The sequence below is a fragment of the Lipophrys pholis genome (assembly GCF_963383615.2).
Source record: "Lipophrys pholis genome assembly, chromosome: 14".
Lineage (NCBI taxonomy): Eukaryota > Metazoa > Chordata > Actinopteri > Blenniiformes > Blenniidae > Lipophrys > Lipophrys pholis.
Window position 1 is genome coordinate 28528053 of NC_137633.1, and position 11547 is coordinate 28539599.

An 11547-nucleotide genomic window follows, 5' to 3' on the forward strand; every position below is an offset into this window, starting at 1 on the left:
GAAATTAGAAAAACCTGAACTGGAAATCAAACCTCTGAAGACTGAAGCTGAACTTGATGGGCAAGGAACCAAGTTCAAAATGCCAAAGTTTGGTGTCACAATGGCGAAAGTAAAAGGGCCTGATGTATATGTGACACTACCAGAAGTCAAAGGTGAGATCAAACTACCAGATGTTGAAGTGAAGAAACCTTCTGCTGAGGTGGAAATTAAATCTCCTGAGATCAAACTTGAAACAAAGGATACGGATGGATCTCCATCCAAGTTCAAGATGCCAACATTCAAGATGCCAAAGTTTGGTGGTGGTAGCCCAAGTGTCTCAGTGGACGTTCCTGATGTAGACAAAGACATTAAGCTGGAGGGAGCTGACATTAAGATTCCTGAAGAGGTTCTGACAGTTAACATTGAAGCACCGAACATTAAATCAAAAGGTCCAACCTTTGACATAAAAATGACAGAAAGTGAACCTGAAAAAAGAGGAAGCAAGTTTAAGTTTCCAAGTCTTGGATTCAAAGGACCTGAAATCGATTTAAGTGTATCGAAGAAAGATGTTGATGTGAAACTACCAGGGGTGAAGGCTGAGGTCAAACTACCAGATGTTGAAGTGAAGAAACCTTCTGCTGAGGTAGAAATTAAATCTCCTGGAATTGATTTAAAAACAAGTGATGTTGAAGGATCACCATCCAAAATAAAGCTGCCAACGTTCAAATTCCCCAAATTTGGAGTTGGAGGTCCCCATGTTAGTGTGGAAGGACCCGACATGGACAAAGACATGACACTTGAAGGAGCAGATCTGAAGATAAAAGGAGCTAAAGCTGAAGTGAAGCTACCTGATGTTGAAGTTAAAGAGCCTGCAGGCTCCATTTCAATCCCACAGGTTCCGGAGGTAGACGCTGATGCCAAATCAAGAAAGACCAGCTGGACAATGCCAAGATTTTCATTCTCAAAGGCGAGTGTGAAGGCACCTGAAGCTGAAATCAACCTTGAGGCCCCAAAACTTGATGTTTCTATTCCTGAAGGAACCGTGGAAGTCAAGCAACCAGAAGGTGACGTGCAGTTAGATGGTCAGAAAGGCAAGTTTAAGTTTCCAAGTCTTGGATTCAAAGGGCCTGAAATCGATTTAAGTGTATCAAAGAAAGATGTTGATGTGAAACTACCAGGGGTGAAGGCTGAGGTCAAACTACCAGATGTTGAAGTGAAGAAACCTTCTGCTGAGGTGGAAATTAAATCTCCTGAGATCAAACTTGAAACAAAGGATACGGATGGATCTCCATCCAAGTTCAAGATGCCAACATTCAAGATGCCAAAGTTTGGTGGTGGTAGCCCAAGTGTCTCAGTGGACGTTCCTGATGTAGACAAAGACATTAAGCTGGAGGGAGCTGACATTAAGATTCCTGAAGAGGTTCTGACAGTTAACATTGAAGCACCGAACATTAAATCAAAAGGTCTAACCTTTGACATAAAAATGACAGAAAGTGAACCTGAAAAAAGAGGAAGCAAGTTTAAGTTTCCAAGTCTTGGATTCAAAGGGCCTGAAATCGATTTAAGTGTATCAAAGAAAGATGTTGATGTGAAACTACCAGGGGTGAAGGCTGAGGTCAAACTACCAGATGTTGAAGTGAAGAAACCTTCTGCTGAGGTGGAAATTAAATCTCCTGAGATCAAACTTGAAACTAAGGATACGGATGGATCTCCATCCAAGTTCAAGATGCCAACATTCAAGATGCCAAAGTTTGGTGGTGGTAGCCCAAGTGTCTCAGTGGACGTTCCTGATGTAGACAAAGACATTAAGCTGGAGGGAGCTGACATTAAGATTCCTGAAGAGGTTCTGACAGTTAACATTGAAGCACCGAACATTAAATCAAAAGGTCCAACCTTTGACATAAAAATGACAGAAAGTGAACCTGAAAAAAGAGGAAGCAAGTTTAAGTTTCCAAGTCTTGGATTCAAAGGACCTGAAATCGATTTAAGTGTATCGAAGAAAGATGTTGATGTGAAACTACCAGGGGTGAAGGCTGAGGTCAAACTACCAGATGTTGAAGTGAAGAAACCTTCTACTGAGGTGGAAATTAAATCTCCTGGAATTGATTTAAAAACAAGTGATGTTGAAGGATCACCATCCAAAATAAAGCTGCCAACGTTCAAATTCCCCAAATTTGGAGTTGGAGGTCCCCATGTTAGTGTGGAAGGACCCGACATGGACAAAGACATGACACTTGAAGGAGCAGATCTGAAGATAAAAGGAGCTAAAGCTGAAGTGAAGCTACCTGATGTTGAAGTTAAAGAGCCTGCAGGCTCCATTTCAATCCCACAGGTTCCGGAGGTAGACGCTGATGCCAAATCAAGAAAGACCAGCTGGACAATGCCAAGATTTTCATTCCCAAAGGCGAGTGTGAAGGCACCTGAAGCTGAAATCAACCTTGAGGCCCCAAAACTTGATGTTTCTATTCCTGAAGCAACCGTGGAAGTCAAGCAACCAGAAGGTGACGTGCAGTTAGATGGTCAGAAAGGCAAGTTTAAGTTTCCAAGTCTTGGATTCAAAGGGCCTGAAATCGATTTAAGTGTATCAAAGAAAGATGTTGATGTGAAACTACCAGGGGTGAAGGCTGAGGTCAAACTACCAGATGTTGAAGTGAAGAAACCTTCTGCTGAGGTGGAAATTAAATCTCCTGAGATCAAACTTGAAACAAAGGATACGGATGGATCTCCATCCAAGTTCAAGATGCCAACATTCAAGATGCCAAAGTTTGGTGGTGGTAGCCCAAGTGTCTCAGTGGACGTTCCTGATGTAGACAAAGACATTAAGCTGGAGGGAGCTGACATTAAGATTCCTGAAGAGGTTCTGACAGTTAACATTGAAGCACCGAACATTAAATCAAAAGGTCCAACCTTTGACATAAAAATGACAGAAAGTGAACCTGAAAAAAGAGGAAGCAAGTTTAAGTTTCCAAGTCTTGGATTCAAAGGACCTGAAATCGATTTAAGTGTATCGAAGAAAGATGTTGATGTGAAACTACCAGGGGTGAAGGCTGAGGTCAAACTACCAGATGTTGAAGTGAAGAAACCTTCTACTGAGGTGGAAATTAAATCTCCTGGAATTGATTTAAAAACAAGTGATGTTGAAGGATCACCATCCAAAATAAAGCTGCCAACGTTCAAATTCCCCAAATTTGGAGTTGGAGGTCCCCATGTTAGTGTGGAAGGACCTGACATGGACAAAGACATGACACTTGAAGGAGCAGATCTGAAGATAAAAGGAGCTAAAGCTGAAGTGAAGCTACCTGATGTTGAAGTTAAAGAGCCTGCAGGCTCCATTTCAATCCCACAGGTTCCGGAGGTAGACGCTGATGCCAAATCAAGAAAGACCAGCTGGACAATGCCAAGATTTTCATTCTCAAAGGCGAGTGTGAAGGCACCTGAAGCTGAAATCAACCTTGAGGCCCCAAAACTTGATGTTTCTATTCCTGAAGGAACCGTGGAAGTCAAGCAACCAGAAGGTGACGTGCAGTTAGATGGTCAGAAAGGCAAGTTTAAGTTTCCAAGTCTTGGATTCAAAGGGCCTGAAATCGATTTAAGTGTATCAAAGAAAGATGTTGATGTGAAACTACCAGGGGTGAAGGCTGAGGTCAAACTACCAGATGTTGAAGTGAAGAAACCTTCTGCTGAGGTGGAAATTAAATCTCCTGAGATCAAACTTGAAACAAAGGATACGGATGGATCTCCATCCAAGTTCAAGATGCCAACATTCAAGATGCCAAAGTTTGGTGGTGGTAGCCCAAGTGTCTCAGTGGACGTTCCTGATGTAGACAAAGACATTAAGCTGGAGGGAGCTGACATTAAGATTCCTGAAGAGGTTCTGACAGTTAACATTGAAGCACCGAACATTAAATCAAAAGGTCCAACCTTTGACATAAAAATGACAGAAAGTGAACCTGAAAAAAGAGGAAGCAAGTTTAAGTTTCCAAGTCTTGGATTCAAAGGACCTGAAATCGATTTAAGTGTATCGAAGAAAGATGTTGATGTGAAACTACCAGGGGTGAAGGCTGAGGTCAAACTACCAGATGTTGAAGTGAAGAAACCTTCTACTGAGGTGGAAATTAAATCTCCTGGAATTGATTTAAAAACAAGTGATGTTGAAGGATCACCATCCAAAATAAAGCTGCCAACGTTCAAATTCCCCAAATTTGGAGTTGGAGGTCCCCATGTTAGTGTGGAAGGACCCGACATGGACAAAGACATGACACTTGAAGGAGCAGATCTGAAGATAAAAGGAGCTAAAGCTGAAGTGAAGCTACCTGATGTTGAAGTTAAAGAGCCTGCAGGCTCCATTTCAATCCCACAGGTTCCGGAGGTAGACGCTGATGCCAAATCAAGAAAGACCAGCTGGACAATGCCAAGATTTTCATTCTCAAAGGCGAGTGTGAAGGCACCTGAAGCTGAAATCAACCTTGAGGCCCCAAAACTTGATGTTTCTATTCCTGAAGGAACCGTGGAAGTCAAGCAACCAGAAGGTGACGTGCAGTTAGATGGTCAGAAAGGCAAGTTTAAGTTTCCAAGTCTTGGATTCAAAGGGCCTGAAATCGATTTAAGTGTATCAAAGAAAGATGTTGATGTGAAACTACCAGGGGTGAAGGCTGAGGTCAAACTACCAGATGTTGAAGTGAAGAAACCTTCTGCTGAGGTGGAAATTAAATCTCCTGGAATTGATTTAAAAACAAGTGATGTTGAAGGATCACCATCCAAAATAAAGCTGCCAACGTTCAAATTCCCCAAATTTGGAGTTGGAGGTCCCCATGTTAGTGTGGAAGGACCTGACATGGACAAAGACATGACACTTGAAGGAGCAGATCTGAAGATAAAAGGAGCTAAAGCTGAAGTGAAGCTACCTGATGTTGAAGTTAAAGAGCCTGCAGGCTCCATTTCAATCCCACAGGTTCCGGAGGTAGACGCTGATGCCAAATCAAGAAAGACCAGCTGGACAATGCCAAGATTTTCATTCTCAAAGGCGAGTGTGAAGGCACCTGAAGCTGAAATCAACCTTGAGGCCCCAAAACTTGATGTTTCTATTCCTGAAGGAACCGTGGAAGTCAAGCAACCAGAAGGTGACGTGCAGTTAGATGGTCAGAAAGGCAAGTTTAAGTTTCCAAGTCTTGGATTCAAAGGGCCTGAAATCGATTTAAGTGTATCAAAGAAAGATGTTGATGTGAAACTACCAGGGGTGAAGGCTGAGGTCAAACTACCAGATGTTGAAGTGAAGAAACCTTCTGCTGAGGTGGAAATTAAATCTCCTGAGATCAAACTTGAAACAAAGGATACGGATGGATCTCCATCCAAGTTCAAGATGCCAACATTCAAGATGCCAAAGTTTGGTGGTGGTAGCCCAAGTGTCTCAGTGGACGTTCCTGATGTAGACAAAGACATTAAGCTGGAGGGAGCTGACATTAAGATTCCTGAAGAGGTTCTGACAGTTAACATTGAAGCACCGAACATTAAAACAAAAGGTCCAACCTTTGACATAAAAATGACAGAAAGCGAGGGCTCTGGAGGCAAGTTCAAACTACCAAGCTTTGGTATTTCAGCCCCCAAAGTGAAAGGGCCTGAAATTGATTTGCGTTTATCAAAGAAAGACGTCACATTGCCAGAAGTTAGTGCAGAAGTCCAACTACCTGATAATGAGGTCAAAGACAATGATGCTGCTGATTCAGAGGCCAAAGCAAGGCGGCCTGGCTGGACATTTTCAAAACACTCATTTTCAAAATCAAGCGGAAAAGTTTCTGATGCAGATTTCAACCTTGAAACACCCAAAGTTAATGTTGCAGCATCAGATGCCAAAGCAGTAGTCCTTCTGCCAGATGTTGAAGTCAAACAATCTGCAATGAAAGTAGAAGTCAGAGCCCCTGAAATTAAAATCAAATCTGCAGAGATTGGCGTTGAAAAACTGAAAATATCACAGAAAGACGTGAACATTACACTGCCAGAACTCAAACTCTCTGAAGGTGAGGTCAAAGGCATTGAAGCCAAGTCAAAAGATGTTGGAAGATCACCGTTGAAATTTAAAATGCCAACAATGACAATGCTGAAACTTGGAGGTGCAACTCAAGACAGTACCACAGAAACACCCAGTGCAGAACAAGTGGCTCAAATCGAGGACATCAAACTTCAGCAAGACATGACTGTAACCCTCAAATGTCCAAGTGTTGACATTAAAACAGACGCTTCCAAAGCAGCAACTTCAGGTTCAGAAACACCAAAGGACGAGCCGGACAGCGTTGAGCTGGGATCTCCAAGTAAATTCAAATTACCATCCTTCAAAATGCCGAGGCTGAGCTTCTCAAGAACTAAATCTGAGGAGGAGAATATTCCTGCCAACACTAAACACAGAGAACATGAAGAGGAAGTGAAAGTTGAGACAAAAGAAGTGAAACTGTCATCATTCGGTAACATCTTCAAAACTATTGATGTTGAATTTGATGTTCCAAACGCAGAAAAAGTTGAAGATAAAGTTGAAAGTTCAAAAGAAGCTAAAAAACACGACGAAGCACCTGGACAACAGGTCGATCAAGAAGTGACCAAAAGTCCAGAAAGGACGGGATGGTTCAGTTTCAGGTTCGGTCTGTCTTCACCTTCAGAAGCACCGAAGGCCTCGCAGGAGAATGAACGAAGCCCAGCGGGGGAAACAGGGGATGACGACGTGAGCCCGTCCTGCTCTGTCCAATCATCAGACGCCTTCGCTGACGTCAGCTCCACAGTAACAAGCGAGCTCATCGGCCCTTCCATATCTTCCCCAACCAAGGTAACAGTCAAATACTCCGATCCCGACTCGGCCGTCGGACCTGGAGATATTCAAAGTAACATCATCACCTCCACGGCGAGGACCGAGCTGATCTCAGACATGCCCAACTTACCCGAGAAAATCACAATCCTGTCATCAGGCGTCTCATCGTCATCGGAGGACACGCTCCGGCTCGAATCAGGAAAAATACACGTCTTTACATCTAATATACAAGCAACGCCAGAATCTCAGCACGCCAGGCTACTGACTGCAGTCCAGGTCCAGCCGTCCAGTAGCGTTTCTCTGACATCCGAGGCTAAAGAAGCTTCATCGTGGACCATGCAGGACACTCAGGATGGCGTTAAGACTGTGTTCGAGAGGCGCCTGGTGAAGGAGACGTCAAGTGAAAGAAGCGAGAGTACGGAAACAATCGTTATAACTAAACAGATCAGTCACGTGTTTCAATCTTCAGAGCCGATCTCAGGAGAGACGGCGTCATCCATCCAGCGGCTCAGAGACACCGTGCACTCCGACAAAATGAAGTTCTTCGATGAGACTGAAAAGTGAAAACACGTCACCCATCGTCACAGTTAGCGGCTGTTGGGCTCAGAATGTCCGTCTTTACATGGACTTGACAGGAAAGTGAGAATGATGAGATATTGGCAGCTGGAAAACGTGAGGCAAATTCAATTTCTTAATTTAATGAGTGAATTCGCCAGCGTTGATGATGGTCAAGAGCTCAGACTGCATGTTGTTGACCGATGAAAAGAAAAATGAATATGCACTGATAAAGTGATGACGATGTTAAGCTGTTTAAAGGAGTGTCTTTACCGCAATTTAGAGCTCCTGTCTCACTGGGCCCCGACAACATGCAGATAGACTTCTTATTGGAGGAGGATCCATCCATCCATCCATCCTGCTTCATTCTGGTCAGGGTTGAAGAGAGTCCAATATCCCAAGACATTTGACTGGGTTTGTAACTGTTGCGTTCCACTCTGGTATTGGTTCAGGTCAAGTCTTCACCTCGAGTCTGGGTGAAAGCAGGTTTCAATCCTGAATGAGGCAATAATATAAAAAAAGGTGAAATCCATGATGCAAGTTGCAGTGACTCCTGTGAAAAGGAGAAACTGAAGGGATACGGACTCGACCATCGACTCGACTGAAGGACCGTTCACACAAAAACAATTTCAAGTTAAAAAGCAAAACTTTTGTTGCAATTTGTGAATCTGTTTACACGACAGCGGTGCGACTGAAAACACAACTTGTTGTATCAACGGGGCAAAAGGCAAGTTTTGGAAAACACTCAGGCTCCAACTCCATGTAAATGGCGGAAACGCTGCTACTGTGGCACCGCAGCAGTTGTAGCTAGTAGTTCTGCACATGCTCAGTAGAGACAATCAGAACAAAGTTTCCTCCAGAGTGTCATGACTCCCAGTCCATATTCTCCTGGGACTTGGTAGTTTTATTTTGACAGTCACTGCATTAACAATCCAGCTTGGTGGTCTGTCTGTTTAGAGCTGATTGTTCTCTGCTGCATGTGTGTGTGGTTTCACTACAGAAACAAACAACAGCACCCACTAGGGGCCCAACATCGATACTACATCATTTTGAATGTTTCTGCCATTCCCCTGGAAACGGACATCGTTTTTAAAACGTTGCCATGAAAATATGACATATTTCAGAAATGAAAATGCCAAAACGATGTGTTTTCACTTGAAACACTGTCATGTGAACGGAGCCCAAATCAATTCTCATTGATTAGAAAGTGAAGAATAAAGCCTTCAGAATCTCAGTCACGTTTTTGATCCTGCAGATTAAACACCTCTGTAATGAAATCTAACTTGCTTGATGTTTGATAGCAGGATACATGCTGGACATGAAGCGTTACCTTATAATTATGGAGTCAATGATTCTCAATCATCATGTTTCTTGAACAAACATCCAATTCTGACCAGAATGAGCTTGTGCTCCATTCCTCCAACATCAGTGTGGATCCCGTCGGGAACTGTCGCTACGTCTTTTTGGCACGGCCCACCAAGATGGGGATTTATTTATTGTGGAGCTTCACGCAATATCTTTGCTTCCAGTGCAACAATTCCTGTTCCTGCTTAGCAAATCGCTCATTTTGTAGTTTTTAATAGTAAGGTACTGATCCAGTAACGTGTGCTCGTACTGTCCGAGCTCGCAATCTTGTAAAAAAAAATTAAAAATAAAGATAGAAAAATGTTACTGACATTCCAAAATATGTTTACAGTATAAAGCTGGAAGTAGAGAGCCCCGACAACACAGTAACAATATAGGACTGGTAGAAATGAATATTTCCATGTATCACAGATATTCTTACTGCTGTAGCTAAAATGTAAAGAGATACTAGCAATGCAAAGCTGAAATGCAACTGTACTGCTGCAACTCTATTTTTTAATAATACTTTGCTACTTAGAACCTAATTTGCTACGATAGAAATCTGTGGAAAGTGAGCACTCTTTCAATTTCTCTTCAAAATGGGAATATTGAAGTTGCTGTGTAAATGGCTTTTAACGACCTTTGGAGTTTTATTGATGACTGCTCCTGTTTGTATTCTGATCGGCTTCAACTCAACATGTTTGCAAAGGTATACATAATAAATAAAGACTATAATACATAGTCGTGTGTGTGGGACTGATCATTTCAGGTCATCAGAGTTCAATAAATGTTTGTTTTTTTCTTCTGTCTTTCAGTTCAGCAGCCACACACAGCTCAGTCTGAGCTTAATGGGGTGAAGGAAGAAAATCTACAGAATACAAACCCTTAAAAAGAACCTTTATCGATAGAAACCCTTATAAATAATGACAAATCCAACGTTATCAAAACTTTTAGTGCAAAGAAGTAAAGATAGATGGTATAAAATGTTCACATTGATGAAATTAAGTAAAAAAATCTCTAAATTTCTTGATAAAACTAAATGCAATGGAAAGCTAACATTCAGCTTATAGAGCATCTTCCTCCTGTAGCCGATGTACCTTACTGAGTGAATCAGTCATCAGCAACCTCTAAAACTCACACACAAAGCCACATGTGGTCTATTGGACACATTATTTGTTTAACAGCCTGATAATTACATTATTATAACATTATTACGACATTAGTAATTTTCAGATATATGTTTCTGATTAATTTAAAGCTCATTGTAAAGCTTACATACACTCTGATATTTCAAACATATTAGGAGAAACTACTTAATTTCCTGCTTATCTAATAAACAAATTGAATTTAAAAAAAAATATTACATTTTGTTTCCATAGAAAATAGTAGCAAACTGTATTTGCACACTAGAGGGAGACACAGCTCGGAGTAATAACGTCCCCAACGCTTCTGTCTTGAGATTTAAAGGAGACATATCATGCTTTTAAATCCTTCCTTTTTACATATAAATCATACAGTTGTGGTCTATATAAAGCGGAACTGCAATGCTTGGGTCTGAATTCCTCATTATTAGAGCTCCACAGGCCCCTTTTCTACCCCTTTTCTGATGTGCTTCTGAGAGCAACTCGTTTTGGGGCGGTCTCTTCATACCCCTCCTCCTCTCCAGGTTGCAGAGGTGACACTCGGTTCAACGCCACCCTGTTCGGCCATCTTTGTAGTTTGATAGAACAGATACAATTATCTAGCGGCGCAGAAACTTTATATTCACACATTATTTACAAAATGTCAACAAGGGAAGATTTGTCCATCCAGCCATACATGTTGGAGCCAGAGTCGGACCCGGCGGAGCCAGATGAAAATGACCATGATGCACCTGAAGAACAACGTCTTCATATGGATGTAACGCAATGGTGTGTTACTATATTTACACTAACTTCTCCATCCATGCCCACTACTACAATACTGCCTGTATTACAACGACTATTTAACACAGAAGTTACATTCTAATCTAAAACGAGCACACAGCGCTAACATATGAAGACGGTGCAACTGCTAATGCTAACAAAACAATGACAGGGACGTCTTATCATCACACTTTTTAGCGTTATATACAGCTTACCGAAGTGCTCTGTTCGTCGTCTCCATAGATAGAAGGAACTGACCGCTCAATCAGACCAAGTCTTTCGGCAAATCCTTCTTTATACTGGCGGAGGTTGCTGAAGCAGTCGTCCTTAAAGTGATTCGCGCACACAAAAATGACCTTACCCACAGATGTGGGTACATTTCTGTGAAAAATAAAACTCAACCAGGCACTTGGAAAAGGTTCTGATGCTGGGAGACGGTGTAACGAAGCTTGTGGGTTACTACATCCAACAACCGAACATTTCCACTTATCCTCTCGTAACTTCGGTTGGACTACAAAATCGCAGCGAGAAACAAAAATGGCGGATTGCTCGAAGTGTCGATGTCCTAATTTGGCAGTAATAGTTCAAAAAACGTAATAGAGAATAGAAAAATCGAAACGGATCGCAAAATATGACCAAAGCAGAATATAAAGATATCAACGGAGCACCTGAAGAGACTACTTTGAACTTTTCTGTACTTCTAAACACTCTAAATATACAACAACATGCATTTAAGGGCTAAAAAAGTGGATTTAGCATGATATGTCCCCTTTAAGAAACATTCTAAAAGTAAAATTCCCAAAATAAAAAAATAGAGAGAGACCAGTCTAAATACCATGCATGGAGACATTTCTGTGCTGTTTTAATTGAGCATTTTCCAGCTTTCTGTTTTTCTGTTTCTTTGACCAGGAGTCATGAATCTCAAGATAAAACAATACATTCTTAAAGAGACAACATTTGTTCATGTAAAGT

At 41.8% G+C, this 11547-nt stretch overlaps 3 protein-coding genes across 3 annotated transcripts; all 3 read left to right on the forward strand.

The window, feature by feature from the left end:
* Positions 1 to 100: 100 nt before the first annotated feature.
* Positions 101 to 4431, forward strand: LOC308120162 (uncharacterized protein; the record flags this gene model as incomplete). Its single annotated transcript, XM_080480605.1, has 2 exons — positions 101 to 4282; positions 4372 to 4431. 2 exons carry the CDS (start codon positions 101 to 103, stop codon positions 4429 to 4431), a joined length of 4242 nt encoding a protein of 1413 aa, XP_080336731.1.
* A 547-nt stretch (positions 4432 to 4978) lies between these two features.
* On the forward strand, positions 4979 to 6270 carry LOC308120164 (uncharacterized protein; the record flags this gene model as incomplete). The annotated part of the gene is made up of 2 exons (XM_080480607.1): positions 4979 to 5715; positions 6210 to 6270. 2 exons carry the CDS (start codon positions 4979 to 4981, stop codon positions 6268 to 6270), a joined length of 798 nt encoding a protein of 265 aa, XP_080336733.1.
* Positions 6271 to 6310: 40 nt separating this feature from the next.
* LOC308120165 (uncharacterized protein) lies at positions 6311 to 7336 on the forward strand (the record flags this gene model as incomplete). Its single annotated transcript, XM_080480608.1, has 1 exon — positions 6311 to 7336. One exon carries the CDS (start codon positions 6311 to 6313, stop codon positions 7334 to 7336), a length of 1026 nt encoding a protein of 341 aa, XP_080336734.1.
* Between the last annotated feature and the right edge of the window lie 4211 nt (positions 7337 to 11547).